The sequence below is a fragment of the Dendrobates tinctorius genome, unplaced genomic scaffold (genome assembly GCF_039654945.1).
Source record: "Dendrobates tinctorius isolate UK_male_01 unplaced genomic scaffold, ASM3965494v1 ptg000028l, whole genome shotgun sequence".
NCBI lineage: Eukaryota > Metazoa > Chordata > Amphibia > Anura > Dendrobatidae > Dendrobates > Dendrobates tinctorius.
The window spans coordinates 54,310,986-54,329,834 of record NW_027361696.1 but is presented as its reverse complement, the minus strand read 5'-3'; the positions used below and the strand labels follow the sequence as shown (position 1 = coordinate 54,329,834).

At 46.4% G+C, this 18,849-nt stretch overlaps 1 protein-coding gene across 3 annotated transcripts in view; it reads right to left on the bottom strand.

Annotated features, from left to right (window-relative positions):
* Positions 1 to 18,849, bottom strand: part of GRIK5 (glutamate ionotropic receptor kainate type subunit 5) — a 446,124-nt gene that overhangs the window by 171,349 nt on the left and 255,926 nt on the right. For 2 of the 3 annotated variants that reach the window (XM_073570753.1, XM_073570754.1), the window contains exon 4: positions 5,992 to 6,089. In XM_073570753.1, the coding sequence (XP_073426854.1) occupies positions 5,992 to 6,089 (98 nt within the window). Of the gene's footprint in view, positions 1 to 5,991; positions 6,090 to 6,171; positions 6,477 to 18,849 lie in introns of those variants that run through there. The other variant, XM_073570755.1, reaches the window with a different exon arrangement.

Here is an 18,849-nt window from a genome sequence, read left to right as displayed (position 1 = left end):
GGCCAGCAAGGGATGTGCGGGGGCCTCCGGGCTTGGAGGAAATGCCGGCGTAGCCGCCGCCCCTGCACCGGAACACAGAGAGTCGCTACCCCTGCATCGGAGCACAGCCCGCTGCCACCACCGCACTACAGAGCCCCGTGGCACCCACACCAGCCTCCGGAGGTTAGTATATTTCAACCATAAGACGCACCCCCCACTTTTCCCCAAAATTTTTGGGGAAAAAAGTGCGTCTTATGGTCCGAAAAATATGGCAATTTTTAGCAGCACAATAATGATTTTAAGAAATTCCTCCTAAAAAGGGATGTAATCATATGTGAAAATATGTATTTAATATTGCTGAGCGAGCACTAAAATGCTCGGGTGCTCGTTGCTCAGGTCGAGCAAATTGGAATGCTTGGGTGCTCGACCCGAGCAATGAGCCCAATGTAAGTCTATCGAAAAACCGAGTATTTTTACCGCGACCCCCCCGGGGGTCCTTTTAAAGTCTAAAAACATCTGAAAATGATGGAAACAGTGCTCAAATGCCACGGGAACATCATGCGGAAGCATTCCTGACTCCTAGGTCACAGCTGTGAACAATGCTGTCAGAGTCTTACGCCATTTTTACAGGCGCATCCAAAAACATACGAAAACGAAACCAAAATGGATTTGCCTATGAAATATGTTAAGGAACATCCTTTCCAGGGTAATGACTTTTATATAAGGCAAAATAATTAACCCAAAACAAAAATGTTCCTCCACCACTTGGGCTATGTTCACACACAGCGTTTTTGATGCGTTTTTCAACTCTAGCATTGCTTTCAACCAAGACAAATGCAGTCATTGGGAAATGTCATTTTAACAGTTTACAACCTTCTTTGGCCATGTGGTGTGTGACACATCATCAGACACATCATGTTTCATTAATGAAGGAGGGACTCTGAAAGTCACAAAGTCTATTTTTACAGGGCCAGCAGTCGGCCCTCACTATTCTTAGAGAACCATCAGCCGGCTATACTTTGATGTTACCATTATTAAACAGTGGGTCTCATACTGTTATTGCGTATGCAGTGAGTGGCAGGGCTGCCCTAAATTTGGACGCACCCCAACAACTCATTGAACAGATATCATGGATGACCACATGCAAACAAAGTTCCAAGTATTCATTTGGTATTCCCATACTGTTTGCTTATGCATTGAATGCAAGGCCTGCCCTGCACTAAAGTTACACGCACCCCAATAAGCCTTTGAAGCCACGTACTGGATGGCCACATGAAAACCAAGTTCACAATGTTCTGGTTTTTTTAAGTCACCTAAAGTTTGCCCATGAAGTGAATACAAGCACTGCCCAAAATTTGCACACACTCCAATCCCAGAAGGAAGAAATGTGGAGGATAATCTCCGAAAAATGTTTTCTAAGTTTACATGAGCGGATCTCCTATACTTGTAATGCCCATACTCTAAGCGTATGGGCTGAAAAATATTTCCCCCTGGGGGGTACACATCAACCTACTGTGTAAATAATTTTGTTACGGCCATCATAAACACCCTTGCAAAAAACTATAGTGGCTGTTGCATCACGGAACACGTTCACCCTCGTGTTCTAGTGGTGGTGTCTGAAGGGACGTGGAGGATGGCCTCCGAAAAATGTTTTCCCAGTTTACAGGAGCGGGTCTCATATACTTGTAATGCCCATACACTAAGTGTATAGGCTGAAAAACATTTTCCCCTGGGGGGCACACCTCAACATAGAGTGTAAACATTTTTGGAACGGGCATCATAAACACCCTTGAAAAAAATTACTTGGCAATTACATCACGGAACACGTTCATGCTGGTGATCTACAGTAGTGGTGGTGTCTGAAGGGACATGGAGGATGGCCTCCTAAAAATGTTTTCCCAGCTTAAAGGAACGGGTCTCCTATACTTGTAATGCTCATACACTAAGTGTATAGGTTGAAAAACATTCTCCCCTGGGGGGGACACCTCAACATAGAGTGTAAACATTTTTGGAACAGGCATCATAAACACCCTTGCAAAAATTTCTAGTGGCTGTTGCATCACGGACCACGGTCACCCTGGTGATTTGGTGGTGGATGATGAGGATGAGGAGAAGGAGGAGGATAACAGCAAATAGCCAATAACAGGAAGCGTATACCCATGTGTGGGTGTGAATATACCTCCCAAAAAAAGACTGGATTTGAGGTTATGCTTCGCTGTTATCATGCGGTGGTGTACAGAAGTCTGGCCCAATCCAGCCCTTGTTCATTTTTATAAGAGTCAGCCAGTCAGCATTGTCAGTTGACAGGCGGATGCGCTTATCAGTTATAATTCCACCAGCGGCACTAAAGACATGGTCTGACAAAACGCTAGCGTCAGGGCAGGCCAGGACCTCCAAGGCGTAGAGAGCCAATTCATGCCACATATCCAGCTTTGAGACCCAATAATTAAAAGGCACAGAGGAATCTTGGAGGATATTAGTGTAAGGGGGTAAGATATGATGTGTCCCTTCCCTCTGATTGTCTTCCAGTTCTTAATGTTTACAGACGTGTTTTATGATTACTGCCTGCGGTACTGCTACATTTATAATTTTGTATTACTGCTCATTGTTATGGTATTGCCACTTGAATATGTTACCATTATATAGAAAACTATATATTGTCTTGTGTTCCTGTATGATAATGTTGCATAAATATTATGTGTTATTTGTGTATGTACTGTCATGGAAAGTTAGTTCATGCCTTCTTGGGACATTAGAGGAGGGCACTCTTAGTACATAGTTCCCCCATAGACTGGGTAGTTGCAATTATGTTGCAGGCCACTAGATGGGGGTATACTAGTGGGGCCTGATAGGAGGTTCTTAGAGGGTTAATTGTAGGAGGGGCTGCTGAGAGAAGGTTAGTGATGAAGAATGGTTAGTCAGATGGGGGCCAGGGCGCCCAAATGTCCACATGGGCTATAGGCACGGACAGCTCGGCAGTCACGTAACGTTAAGTCGTTATTGCCCACATTACCCATGGCCATTCCATGCCTTAGCAGTGGGTCAGAACAGGAAAAGGAAGATGTGGAGTCTTACCGCCTGGGCTAATGCTTTTAGGGCAGCAGTTGGCTGGACTAAGGAGATGAAAGGAGTTGGAGCTTCGACGAGACTGGTACAGATGGGCAGGGTGCTTCACCAGGGGTCACCAAACGTAGTAATTGATGAATTCATGTCTGGGGCGAAACAGTGCGGTCAGACCTCGAAGGAACTGGGAAGCAGTCTATTGTGGTCCGAATCTGGAGATGAAGGTATGCTGAGAGGAATAGTATTGTATGCTTAAACCTTCTTTTCTACGTCTGGAGGAAAGAAGGTTTAAGCATAATCATAGACGCAGATTCTTTACTGTAAGAGCAGTGAGACTATGCAGCCCACAGATAGATGAGGAGTCAGACGGAGATACCACACTGTTCAATATGTGGCATGTATTTTTTATTTTTTACCCCAAAATAGTCTATAGAACTAGGGTAACAGAGGGCAAATACAGTGGAATGGAGTCCTGAAATGCCACAATTTGTAGCCCACAGATAGATGAGGCGTCTGACAGAGATAGCCCACTTTCAAATATCTGCCCTGTATTTTTTTTTTTTTGGCCAGCAAAATTGTGTCAATAAGTAGGCTATGACACAACAAAAAAATTGTATGGAGGCCTGAAATGGCAACATTTTGAGCGCAATGAAATGGGATCCGTGTGGCGGACACAACCCAGTGTAAAATATCTGCCCTGTAGCTTAAGATTTCTTTGGCAGCAAAATGGTGTGAAAAAATTGTATAAGACACTCCAAAAAAATTCTGCAGTACCACAAAAAATTGTAGATTTTTCTGCGCACTCAGATGTGATGCCTGGGTAGGGCTAACCCATTTAAAATTGCTGGATTTTCATGCTGTACTATGAAAAATATCTGGCTGTAGTCTGCAGTGTCAAAAAGCAATTGGAGAAAAAAAAAAAGGGGTTCTTGATTGCTTTGGAAAAAAAAAAATCAGGATTAAGATGAAAAAAAAATTATTCCTGGCCACTGATACCTGGGGCTAGATATATACGTTCAATATATGTAATGGGCAGCAGCAGCAGACAGTAATGGAATGGATCCTCTTGATGTATGCAATGATATCTACAGTATATAGCCACATACACTCCCTGCCTAAAAATAAAAAGTCATGTTTTTCTCACCTTCCGGCGTCCCACGCAGAGTCCACAGACCTCAGTGATGCTCCCGGCAAGTCCCGTTCCCAGCGATGCCTTGCGACAATGACCCCAGATGACGTAGCATCTCGCGAGACCGCTACGTCATCAAAGGTCATTGTCGCAAGACATCGCTGGGAACGGGAGTTGCTGGGAGCATCACTGAGGCCTATTTTGTACAGGGATATGGTACCCAAAGCCTGGAGGAGAATCTCCTCTCCTCCAGACCCTGGGTACCATCCGCACATTTTCCGCTTACTTTGCGCATGGTGGGAATAGCCACATGGGGAAAGTAGGCAGAACAATGCATTCCAATGTGTGCGGAATTGCCGCGATTCCGCACAAAGAATGAGCATGCTGCATATTTTTCCGCAATGCGATTTTGCCTCGGAAAAATACGCAGAATCAGCACAGCATGTGCGGAATGCCAATGAACTCAATGGGTTGCTTATTTTATGTGTTTGCGCGGCGAAAAAACGCAGCAAAAACTCATAAAATAAGCAGGAATTCCGGACGTGTGCACGAAGCCTTAATACTGCCATGTGTCATTGAATTACTGGTGAAGCCTGGCCGCTTATTTATTGGCCCTGGCACTTTGTACTGGGGTTACTGGTTCTATGCTGTTTCTGTGCGTTTACTCCAGTTTTCTCTACAGGATAATTGGCTTCATATAACATTGTCCCCAGTGTGAAATTTGGAGAAAGGGAGGAAAATGATCTGCAAGGAAGACAGGAGAGAAGGACCGATCACACCACTGCACAGCAACAGCGGAATAATGCAGCAAAAGGGAGTTGTAGGAGGTTCTGCAGCAGCTGAGGTGATTTATGAGGTTCTGCAGCAGCTGAGGAGTATTATGATGTTCTGCAGCAGCTGAGGTGTATTAGGACGTTCTGCAGCAGCTGAGGTGTATTATGAGGGTCTGCAGCACCTGAGGTGTGTTATGAGGTTCTGCAGCAGCTGAGGTGTATTATGATGTTCTGCAGCAGCTGAGGTGTGTTATGAAGTTCTGCAGCAGCTGAGGTGTATTATGAGGTTCTGCAGCAACTCAAGTATATTATCAGGTTCTGCATCAGCTGAGGTGTACTATGATGTTCTGCAGCATCTGTGGTATGTTATGAGGTTCTGCAACAGCTGTGGTATATTATGAGATTATGCAGCAGCTGAGGTGTATTACGATGTTCTGCAGCAGCTGAGGTGTATTATGAGGTTCTGCAGCAGCTGAGATGTATTATGTTCTGCAGCAGCTGAGGTGTATTATGAGGTTCTGCAGCAGCTAAGGTGTATTAGGATGTTCTGCAGCAGCTGAGGTGTATTATGAGATTCTGCAGCAGCTGAGGTGTATTATGAGGTTCTGCAGCAGCTGAGGTGTATTATGAGATTCTGCAGCAGCTGAGGTGTATTATGAGGTTCTGCAGCAGCTGAGGTGTATTATGAGATTCTGCAGCAGCTGAGGTGTATTATGAGATTCTGCAGCAGCTGTGGTGTGTATAATGATGTTCTGTGGCATCACAGCTGCTGAAGAACCTCTTTTTTAAAAGAATAATTTACAATGCGGTTGGCAGAGGAAAAGAAATTAACTGCAAAATAAATCTGAGATGAAACCCAATTACTGAGATCCGCTGCGTCTACATAGCGCCCCCTATCCCTTTATAACCTATGAAACATGGAGCTTAGATCTCCTAAACAATTAGGACAGATGGAAATTATGGCAGAAATTTCTTTAAAAAATGAAAGAAGAGGGAAATGGGAGGAGAGTAAAAGCCCACATTGTCTCTACCTGAATATATTCTTACCTCCTTCTCTCCACAGATATGGCTGACGGTAGATGCAGAGGCCGGGCTGCTCGAGGGTCCCAGTACAGAGACTACCCCTTTTGGTAAGATTTGACACACTGTTGAAAAAGAAAAAAAAATAAACAAAATCAGCAAAACAAAGGCCAAATTACTGACAGTTGCCGCGGCTCCCTCCTTTACCCCATTCTCCCATTTCGATCATCAATCAGTATCGGCGGCGGTGCAGGCAGTTATGGCTGCCGGTCCATTATTTTCATCTCATTAGTTTCCCCTCGCTTTATATTCCTTTTCCTTGTAGGTTATTGAACATTCATTTCCAGCAGCCGTGGCTTTACATTATGGAGGGCGCCCCCTCTGATTAAATACAGGGGTCTGGGTCATAGTTGATAATTGTGTCCCCTGCATTCTAGCCTTGGCTCGCCCGCCTCCATCATCTTCTACAACCCGACACTCGGCAAACACCGCTCTGGACAGAACACGCTCATTAGAGCTTAATTTACACAGTGAGGGACATTTATTTTGTCATTTAAGGAAAGGAAATGCTAATTGTATATATATATAGAAAAATAAAATAATGGTAAAAGTCGCTCCCGGCACCGCACTTATAAATTCTGTCATCGCAGCATTTTGTAAAAGGGTTTTTCGTTAGGCCAAATAGAGGAACGTTTCACTCCTGATCCTGTCCCTTCTTTTAGTGTAATTGGATTGTTGTAATTGTTAAACCCCTAATCGCTGCCTTACGAGTCGCGTCACAGCGTAGCGATCTGCGGTATTATACTGCAGGTTGTAGTCAGCGCCGGGTTACATGTTCCGGTATGGACTCCAATCTGAAATCCTCATCAAAGCTGCACACACTCTGCCTCCGTTGCAAGGCTAAGGGATTTTTGTGACCTGATTTGTATGCATAGTAGATAAGTACCCATGCCGGAGAAAAAAAAATATCACTGGGAGGTATGTTCTCCATAATTATGTCCTGGAAAAACACAATTCAATGAGGCTAATCCTCCTGCAGATCTGCCAGTCAGCCAAAAATCCCCATGAACTCCGGTAGTTGCCATCCACTCCGCTACTGAGGACTGCATGAACCTCCTGACAAACCTAGCTCTGCTGCAATGTTGGGAAATTCTGCTAAACCACTGGTCAGTGGGACTTATGACAAACCCAGCACTGCTACAACACTAGGTAACTCTGCTATACCTCTGGCCAGTTCTGCTTTGGACCCTGTGACAAAACTCAGTTCTGCTACAACACGTCAGTGCTACCATGGACCCTGTGAAAAACCCAGCTCTGCTACAACACTATTTACGGTAACTATGCTAAACGACTGGCCAGTTCTGGTTTGGACCTTGTGACGAACCGAGCTCTGCTACAACACTAGGTAACTCTGCTATACCTCTGGCCAGTTCAGCTTTGGACCTTATGGCAAATCCAGCTCTGCTACAATGCTGAGAAAATCTGCTATACCTCTTAGGCCACTTTCACACTTCAGGCTTTCGGTATCCGGCATGGTGCGGCGAAAAACCGGACTGCCGGATCCGGCGCCTGTTACGACCAGATCCGGCTTTTTCCCCGTGCTGTATCAATGCTGCCACATTGCGCCGGATGGCAATGCGGCGCGTCCGTTTTTTTCCAGATCCGGAGAAAATAGCCGGTCCGGCGTCTGGAAAAAATTTTGCATGCAACGTTTTTTCCCAACACCGGACCGGTTCTTCGCACTGTGCATGCCCGGAAACCTTCTCTGCCAGGAACATATCCAGCAGAAAGAAGGATCCGGTGTCTGCGTTTGCGGCCGGATTCGGTAGTCCGGTTTTTCACCGCACCATGCCGGATACCGAAAGCCTGAAGTGTGAAAGCGGCCTTACTAATTCCAACTTTGACCTCACATCAAATCCAGCAATGCTGGTTAACCAGCCAGTTCTGTCTTAGACCTTGTGACAAATCCAGCTCTGCTACAACACTGCTTAGCTCTGCTAGACCATTGGTCAGTTCTAGCTTAGACGTTGTGACAAAGACAACTCATCTACAACCCTTGATAACTCTGCTACAGTATATTGCTAGCAAGTTCTGGCTTAGACCTTGTGACAAGCTTAGATTTGCTACAACATTGGGTAACTGCTAAACTGCTGGTCAGTTCTGCCTTGGACCTTGTGACAAACCCAGCTCAGCTTCAACTGTGGGTAATTGCTATGCTGCTGGTCAATTCTAGGTTAGACCTTGTGACAAATCCAGCTCTGCTACAACACTAGGTAGCAATGCTATACAGATGGCCAGTTCTACCTCAGACCTTGTGATGAACCCAGCTCAGTACAACAATGGGTAACTATTAGCTATACTAGCTGGCCAGGTCTGATTCATACTTTGTGACAAACACAGCTCTGCTACAAAGCTTGGTAACTCTGCGTCACCTCTGAAAGCTCTGCATTGGACTCTGTTGAGAGTTTAGTTCCCCTGTATCAACTCTGCAGTCTTGACAGGTGAACATAATTTAAGGCAACGACCTTAAAGGGATGTTAGAGTTACAAACAGTAATCAGCTATTCATGGGATAACTACTAGATCAGTAGGGTCCCGACGCTGAGACCCCACCATTCTCATTAAGAGCTGTACACAGGTGTCTTCATCAGTCCCATAGCTCATGTGCATCAGTGGGATCTCAGCAGCCCGAACCCCACAATTAACATTAGCTAAACAGTTAGCACATACAGTTTACATTAAAAATGTGGAAACCATCAACATGTAGGTTGGTGAATAATGACAGTTCACAATACTTCCTAATATTTTGCTATGAGTCACTTATTAATAAATTAAGATTTTCACAAAATAACGTATGCATTGAGAAATTCTGAAATAAAGGGTTTTTCCCACATGAATAAAAGTTTATTAAATGCACAATGTCCCGGAGAATCACTGTTTTCTTGAAAACAATTTCAGCAACCCGCAGCAATAAGTTATTTGATTGCTTTACAGAGGGGCTATCCACTTATATCAGCCACTTAAAGACATGAATGGAAACCGTGGGCAGCCACTGCATGGGAAAATGAATGGGCATCCATGTGCTCCATATTCGTAGCAAGATTGTCAGACAGAGTAAAGCCGACCCTATAATTTCCTTTTGCTCTAATCGGACACATACACCTGGTTATCAAATTTGAAGAATTTCTATATCTAGCTCAGCTGCAGAGCTATTGTGCCAAATACTCTAAAAGCCCATTATGAACAAAACACCCTCATGCACTCAAGATACTGAGAATAGACAAACAGGAAGAGTAAATTAAATATAAATATCAACTTAGTAATGGTTTTCGGTCTGCTACCAAATCCTGAAGATCTGCTGATAATATTGAAAATTTCTATATGAGGGCACAAAAGAAGGATCAAACATTTTTGGATTTACCATAGGATATACTGAACCAATGGATGCTGAGGTTAAATGTGGTTGTTCACACTGCTGTCCACCCTGTTTGTCTGATCTAATACTGAAAATAGCCAGTGGAACTGTGGTAAGAAGAGACTGCTCACACTGCTGTCCACTCCATCTATCTGATCTAATACAGGAGATACCAGTAGGGATGAGATAAGGACAGGCTACTCACAGTGTTGTCCACCCCATCTGTCTGATCTAATAGTGAAGATAGCAGGTGCTGAGGTAAGAAGAGGCTGCTCACAGTGCTGTTCACCCTGTCTACCTGATCTAATACTGGAGACACTAGGTACTGAGGTAAGAAGAGCACACTCTCACTGGTGTCCAACATGTCTATTTGCCTTAACAATGGAGATACCAGTGATGCTGACGCAAGAAGATGCAGATCACACTTCTAACCACCTTGTCTATCTTATCTAGTACTGGAGATATGAGTGGTGCTGAGGTAAGAAGAGGCTGTTCACACTGCTGTTCATCCTGTCTATCTGATCCAATACTGGAGATACCAGGAGTGCTGAGGTAATAAGAGGCTGCTCACACTGTTGTCCACCCTGTCAACCAGATCTAATACTAGAAATAGCAGGAGTGCTGAGGTAACAAGAGGCTGCTCACTGTTAGGAGTCAGGTTCCTGCGTCTGCTCTGCAGGAATCCAGACCCTTACATTCTGCGGTCTCTTGCTCTTTATCTACCGCAGAGGATATTGCCTTGCAGCTAATCTCTCCAGGGGCTGTCCCTCTGTCCTCCTACTGAGCATGCTCATGAGACGGTTTCCCATTGGAGATCGGGAGTCGTGTGCTCAGGTCCTGCTCCAGATCTTATTGATCCATCTCGGAGATCTGGAAGCTTCCGGAAGGTCCCGGCTGCTATAAAAAGCGCGCATGGCCGTTCCGCCATGCGCTAGTATAGACTATACTGCTATGTGTGAATGGTGACGGATGTATGATTCTGGTGACTGACTTATTATGAAACCCCTTCCCTCTGATATTACGCATGTGGTTAGGGAATTAGTTCAGTAGTCTGCGCCAATCTGTGGCAAGCCTTAGGCCACTGTGCACACCGCACCGCTGCGCTAGCGTCCGACATAGCGCCTGCTTTGTAGCTGTGTCATCCAGCAGCAGTGTCCTGCGCCGCGCTGCAGTTGCAGCCCTTCTTGGCCTTCGCATTAGCGACGCCGCACACACGGTAGGTCTAGACGGACGCAGCCCCTCTGTCTTAGTTCCTTCCTGGTGTCCAAGAAGTCCACAGAGAAATCACCCGCAGGGCAGAAGGGCGTCGGCAGCCTTATATCCAGTCCGTGACTCCACTCAGCCAGTCATCCTCATCAGGCTCAGGTGCCTGACAATCAGGCTCATTACCTTCCTTTACCAGAATAGGGAGTTCACCAGACCTCAGTGACAAAGGGGAAAATGAACTCACAACAGTACCTCCCCCTTGAGGAGGGGTCACCGAACCCTCAACCACGCCACCAGGGCGATCAGGGTGAGCCCGATGAAATGCACACACCAATCTTTTGGCATGAATATCAGAGGCAGAGACCCAGGAATTATCCTCCTGACCATAACCCTTCCACTTAACCAAATACTGGAGTCTCCGTCTAGCCAGACGGGAATCCAGTATTTTCTCTACCTCATATTCCATGTTACCTTCAACCAATACAGGGTCTGGAGGTGCCACCCCAGGAACAACTGGTTCAACAAACCTCTTCAACAAGGACTTATGGAACACATTATGGATTTTAAATGTGACAGGAAGAGCCAAACGAAAAGAGACCGGATTAATAATCTCCAAAATCTTGTAAGGTCCAATAAATCTAGGCTTAAACTTAGGAGAAGCCACCTACATAGCAATATTTTTTGATGATAACCACACCATATCACCAATCTTAAACTGGGGACCAATGGTCCTATGTCGATTGGAAAACCGCTGGGCCTTTTCCTGGGAGAGAGATAACTTATCCACCACTTGGTCCCAGATCTGGTGCATTCTCTCCACCACAGTGTCAACACCTGGGCAGGCAGAAGGCTCCACCTGCCCTGAAGAAAATCGAGGATGAAACCCAAAGTTACAAAAAAAGGTGACATCAAAGTGGCAGAACTAGCTCTATTATTTAAAGCAAATTCGGCCAAGGGCAAAAATGAAACCCAATCATCCTGATCAGCGGAAATAAAACATCTCAAATACGACTCCAAGGTCTGGTTTGTTCTCTCTGTCTGCCCATTGGTCTGAGGGTGAAAAGCATAGGAGAAGGACAACTGAATTCCCAGTTTGGAACAGAAAGTCCTCCAAAATCTAGACACAAACTGAACTCCTCTGTCAGATACAATGTTCTCAGGAAACCCGTGTAAGCGAACCACCTGTTGCAAAAACAGGGGCACCAACTCAGAGGAAGATGGCAACTTAGGGAGTGGTACAAGATGAACCATCTTAGAGAACCTATCACAAATCACCCAAATAACAGTCATTCTTTGAGAGACCGGCATATCAGAGATGAAATCCATTGAAATATGGGTCCATGGCCTCCTGGGGACCGGCAAAGGCATCAACAACCCACTAGAGCGAGAACAAGATTTAGACCGGGAGCAAGTCCCACAGGACTGCACAAAATTTCTGACATCATGAGACAAGGTGGGCCACCAAAAAGAGCGACTCACCAGATCTCTAGTACCAAAAATACCTGGATGACCAGCCAATGCAGAGCAATGAACTTCAGACATCACTCTCTTCTTCCACTGGTCAGGAACTTACAACTTTCCACTGGGACAACACTCAGGTTTGTCCTCCTGGAACTCTTGCAGAGCAAGTCTCAAATCGGGCGAGATGGCAGAAAGAACTACCCCTTCGCCTAAGATGGTAGCAGGCTTGGTCACCACAGGAGAATCAGCAAAGAATCTCCTAGAGAGGGCGTCTGCCTTGACATTCTTAGTTCCAGGAAGAAAAGAGGCCACAAAATCAAAACGTGTAAAAAACAAGGCCCACCTAGCCTGTCTAGGGTTCAAGCGTTTAGCCGACTCTAGGTAAATCAAATTCTTGTGGTCAGTGAGGACCACAACTTGATGTTTAGCTCCCTCCAACCAATGTCTCCACTCCTCAAATGCCCATTTCATGGCCAACAGTTCCCGATTCCCCACATCATAGTTACGTTCAGATGGAGAGAACTTTCGGGAAAAGAAAGCACAGGGATTCATTTTAGATGTTACAGGATCCTTTTGGGACAAAACAGCTCCTGCACCAATCTCAGAAGCATCCACCTCTACCTGGAACGGGAGTGAGACATCAGGTTGCCGCAAAACCGGGGAGGAGGTAAATCTTCGCTTCAGCTCCTGAAAGGAAGCAACAGCCTCCGGAGACCAATTCAACACATCAGCACCCTTCTTAGTCAGATCAGTCAATGGCTTGGCAATACTAGAAAATTTTGCTATAAATTTCCGATAAAAATTAGCAAAACCCAAAAACTTCTGGAGGGCCTTCAAAGAAGTGGGCTGAACCCAATCATAAATGGCCTGTACCTTGGCCGGGTCCATTTCAATAGTTGACGGAGACAAAATAAATCCCAAAAATGAAATCCTCTGTACTCCAAAAAGGCATTTCGATCCTTTAACATACAGGGAATTCTCCCTCAAGATCTGGAACACAGTCCGAATATGTTCCACATGAGAATCCCAATCCTTGGAGAAGATCAAAATATCATCCAGATAGATAATCAAAAATTTATCGACAAAGTCTCGGAAAATATCGTTCATGAAGCACTGGAAGACAGAAGGGGCATTAGTGAGCCCAAAAGGCATCACCAGGTACTCAAAGTGTCCCTCCGGAGTATTAAACGCCGTCTTCCATTCATCCCCCTGCTTAATGCGGATAAGATTATACGCCCCCCTGAGGTCAAGCTTGGTAAACCAGCAAGCACCTCTAACTCTAGAGAATAGATCCGAAATCAGGGGTAACGGATACTGATATTTAATAGTAATTTTATTGAGGGCACGATAATCAATACAAGGCCTTAAAGAACCATCCTTTTTGGCCACAAAAAAAAAAACAGCACCTAAGGGTGAAGAGGATGATCTAATATGACCCTTCTCCAACGCCTCCTTAATATAGGACCGCATAGCCTCGTGCTCGGGTACAGATAAATTGAAGAGCCGACCCTTGGGAAATTTACACCCCGGGCTTAGTTCGATTGCACAGTCATAACTCCTATGAGGAGGCAAGGACGCAGACTCATTCTCACTAAATACATCATAAAAGTCCGCCAAATAGTCAGGAACATCATGCGACTGAGGAGAGGTGGAAAAAACCGGAGCCTCACTAAAGGCACACCGACAACCCCAACTCACCACAGACACAGATTTCCAATCCAAAACTGGATTATGAATTTGCAACCAGGGAAACCCCAGAACAACGGCATCATGCAGACCATGCAACACCAAAAATCTGCAATTTTCTTGATGGTCTGGGGCAACCCGCATGACCACCTGGGTCCAAAACTGAGGTTTATTTTTAGCCAAAGGAGTAGCATCAATCCCCCTCAAAGGAATAGGCGTGTGCAGAGGTGTCATCGGAAATCCACAACGTTTAGCAAAATCCAAGTCCATTAGGTTTAGCGTTGCTCCCAAATCCACAAAAGCCTTGGCGGAAAATGTGGACAGGGAGCAGATCAGAGTAATTGCCAGAAGAAACTTAGGTTGAACACCACCAACAGAAAACGTGTGTGCAAAGCGTTTCTCTCGTTTAGGACTAACAGAAATAATATGCGAGGCATCTCCACAGAAAAAACACAGCTTATTACGCCTTCTGAACTCCTGACGTTGCGCCTTAGACAAAACTCTATCACATTGCATAGGTTCAGACGTCTGTTCAACCGGTGGCAACACCTCTCGTGCAATCCTGCGTTCACGTAAACGCCGATCAACCTGAATGGCTAATGACATAGAATCGTCCAGACCAGAGGGAACAGGAAATCCCACCATAGTATCTTTTACAGCTTCTGACAAACCCTTCCGAAAGAGAGCAGCCAAGGCATTATCATTCCAGGTAGTAAGGACCGCCCACTTTCGGAACTTTTGACAGTACAACTCTGCAGAATCTCGACCCTGGTTCAATGCCAACATGGTCTTTTCAGCCTGATCAATAGCATTAGGTTCGTCATACAACAACCCCAAAGCTTGAAAGAATGCGTTCACATTAGTCAGAATAGGATCATCTGGTTTCAAAGAAAACGCCCAATCCTGGGGATCGCCACGCAGCAAAGAGATGACAATTTTAACCTGCTGCGCGGAGCTCCCTGACGAGTTAGGCTTCAAGGCAAAAAATAATTTACAATTATTTTTGAAACTCAAAAATTTAGATCGATCCCCAAAAAATACATCAGGTGTAGGGATCTTTGGTTCAACAGCATGCGAACGAGCAAGGTAGGCGGAAATTCCCCGCACTTCCGCAGCGAGCTGCTCCACACGATCAGACAATTGCTTTATCTCCACTGAGAGAAAAAAAAAAATTCCCCCTACGGCCTCAGAGATATAGAGGAAAGAATATACACACACTTTTTTTTTTTTTTTTTTAAACACAATTCTTTCCTGCTATTGAGTACCCTAGGATCTGCGGTATGGCGGGTGATTCTGTTATGATTGAGTCACCGTAGGAGGCAAAAACAGAAATGCTAGCTAAGTCCAGAAAACCAGAGAAGTTGGCAGCTATCGGATTGCAGACCCCTGAACCTATCAACACAACTAGCAGTAGCCGTGGGGGGTTCCTACGAAGCCCTAGACCCCTCGATCACAGCCGGAGAATTAAATAGGCCTAAAGAAAGAAAGGGGAAATCTAAACTGCCCCAGAGCAGACCCCAAAGCAATAGGCAGCCCCCAACATATAATGACGGTGAAGCAAGATGAAAACACTAACACAGACAGAAAGATAGACTGATCAAAGACGGGGCCCATGCTAACTAGATAGGAAAGGACAGGAAGGCTGCTGTCTGCAATCCATGAAAAACCCTATGAAAATAAGAGCCAACAGACTGACAGTGAAAAAGGCCCTGAAGACGCTAGGCTTCAAAAAAGCTATGTCAGTACTCAGGAATATTCTGAAGACAGAGCAAAAGGCAAAAGGAGATTCAACTCACCCCAGCAGGGAATGGCAGAATCCAGAAAAGCAAGGAAAACAAAAACAAATGCTAACAGGCAAAGCAGAAAACTTAGCTTTAGAGGAGCAGGAATCAGACTGGTGTCCTAAAAGTCCACAGAGAAATCACCCGCAGGGCAGAAGGGCGTCGGCAGCCTTATATCCAGTCCGTGACTCCACTCAGCCAGTCATCCTCATTAGGCTCAGGTGCCTGATAATCAGGCTCATTACCTTCCTTTACCAGAATAGGGAGTTCACCAGACCTCAGTGACGACGGGGAAAATGAACTCACAACAGTTATCGCAGCGGCAAAGTCTTCGGGGGCTGCTGTACAGGCGATCGCAGAGGCGGTTTCTCGTATGTCCACGTCCTCCCACGTGCCGACAGTTACCCGCCTCCCGTTGCCCGATAAATTTTCTGGCGATGGCACCTCCTGTAGGGGTTTCGTCAGCCAGTGCTCTGTCCAGCTGGAGTTACTGGCTGCGCGATTCCCTACGGAGCGGGCCAAGGTGGGGTTTATTGTTTCCCTTCTGTCAGGCAAAGCGTTGGAGTGGGCTATGCCACTATGGGAGCGTGGTGACCCAGAGGTTCGGACCGCTGCTCAGTTTTTAACAGCTATTAAGCAGGTCTTCCTGGGACCACGGGTCACGCACGACACCTATCTACAGCTACTGGCTTTGACTCAGGAATCCCTCTCGGTTAGTCAGTATGCCGTTCGTTTTCGGACACTGGCTTCCGAGCTGGAGTGGTCTGACAAAGCCCTCATCCCTGTGTTTTGGAGAGGTTTAGCTGAGCATGTTAAGGATGCTCTTTCTACCAGAGAGGTGTCATGATCCATGCTGGATCATGACTGATATAAAGCACAGGTAACCTTTTTTTTTTCCTAAGCTGTGCTTAAGGTGTTTTTGCCCCCGGTGGCCATTAGGATTATTGCACTGTGTGTCATTTGTTCTAAGTTTTCCCCCCGATGGTGGTGAGCATCATTGCACTCTAGTTTCGTTTGTTAAGTGCACATGATTATAATGCAGGTGTGATTGCTGGCTCTGCTATAAAAGAGTCACAGGTGTTGCAATCAGTGTTGGTGATAGTGTTCATTTCAACCATCCTTGGTGGAGGAAGGATCAAGAGAGAGGTCCTGGCAGCTCAGTCAGAGCCTTGGTGTGAAAGGAGTCATAGGGGATTTCCTGGTAGCTCTGACAGAGCTTGGTGGCAGCGATTCAGGAGGAGAGCTGCATGCTGGTGGTGGACTCTGTTGCCAGGAGCAAGTGCAACAGAGTAAAGCTAAGCTGTGTTTCCCCGTATGTGTTTTCTCCTTAGTGTGTATTAGTACAGTGGTGGGGCCAGTGCCTGCGCTACCCAGCTCCCTAGCAAGGGATAGGTGTAGGGTGTGCTAGGGCGACAGGTTTGTGATCGGCGCCTGGTGCGGAACCGGCATAGGGAACGTTAGGAGCGTTAGGGACACTGACTCAGGGGAGTGCAGGAGGTCTCCACATCCCCTTTCCCTATCGCAGGGCCCACCATTGTAACTGTTTCCCTACCCCTTGTCTTGTTGTTTTAATTACCGGCCTGCGAGCCGTGTCACACAGGACAGTATCACGTGCCGCGTCCTGTTGTTTTAGTTACCAGACTGCGAGCCGTGTCAAACAGGACGGGTCCACGTGACAAGAGGTTCCTGCAAGTCTGGAGGAGCTGATTGCCATTGCCACCCGTATTGATCTCCGTTTTTCGGAGCACGGGCTGGAGCGTGCTCAATCCAGACGGAAGGTTACTCCGGCTCCCAACCTCTTTGAACCTCTGGAATCACCCGAGCCAGAGTGTTCACTCCCAGAGCCCACGGAGGTGTTTCGCGGTACGTCCGACACTAAGTTCCACTTGCGGCTGCCACTGTCAGCACTCTGTTCACCAGGTTATCGGGACCCCGCAATGGCCAAACTCTGTGCCGCCGGGCAAGACCTTTGTCCCCCTTGCCTTCGGCCGAAGGTCCTCGCGTGGGCACACACGTCCAGGGCGGATGATCACTGTGGCTACATGCAGACCACAAAACTCCTGGCAGGGTCGTATTGGTGGCCGCACAGGGCTCGGGACATTAAGAAATATATTCAGGCATGCGCCTCGTGTGCTCAGGTAAGCTTCCTTAAACAGAGAGTGGAGAGGTTCGCCGACACACCACGGCGTCCCACTTCAACTTATGCTTCGGGCGGTTTTGCCGCTCCCGTTGTCTCCCACGTGTCCCTTCTTAAACCTGGCGATCTTGCCACCTCTGATACCTTCCACGTGTCCCAGTTTTCCTTGTCACCTACCGGGACATCAGACTTGCCTTCGGACGAGTCTGAGGCCTATGCCTCTGATGGGCACAGGGTGGTGGATTGGAAGGCTCAGAGAGGAGGGGGCCCTAGGAGGGGGGGTAATGTTAGGAGTCAGGTTCCTGTGTCTGCTCTGCAGGAATCCAGACCCTTACATTCTGCGGTCTCTTGCTCTTTATCTACTGCAGAGGAGATTGCCTTGCAGCTAATCTCTCCAGGGGCTAAGTCCCTCTGTCCTACTACTGAGCATGCTCATGAGACGGTTTCCCATTGGAGATCGGGAGTCATGTGCTCAGGTCCTGCTCCGATCTCATTGGTCCATCTCGGAGATCTGGAAGCTTCCGGAAGGTCCCGGCTGCTATAAAAAGCGCGCATGGCCATTCCGCCATGCGCTAGTATGGACTACTGTTATGAATGAGTCACCGAAGGAGGAAAAAACAAAAATACAAGCTAAGTCCAGAAAACCGGAGAGGATGGTAGCTATCAGATTGCAGACCCCTGATCCTATCCACAACAACTAACAGTAGCCGTGGGGGGTTCCTACGATGCCCTAGACCCCTTGATCACAGCCGGAGAACTAAATAGGCCTAAAGAAAGAAAGGGGAAATCTAAACTGCCCCAGGGCAGACCCAAAGCAATAGGCAGCACCCAACATATAATGACGGTGAAGCAAGATGAAAACACTAACACAGAAAGATAGGTTGAGCAAACGATGGGGCCCAAGCTAACTAAAAAGGACCGGATAGAAAAGCTGCTGTCTGCAATCCGTAAAAAACCCTACTAAAAAATGTCCCAACCGTCTGATAGGAAAAACAGGCCCTGAAGTCGCTAGGACTTCAAAAAGACTATATCAGCACTCAGGTAAATTCTGAAGACAGAGCAAAGAGACAAACTGATCAGAGACAAAAATGGAACTCAGCACTCCCCTGACCGGGGATGGCTGAACTCCAAAAAACAAGGTAAACAAAACAAAACTAATAAGTTCAATAGCAGAGCAAAAACTTATCTTTGGGAAGCAGG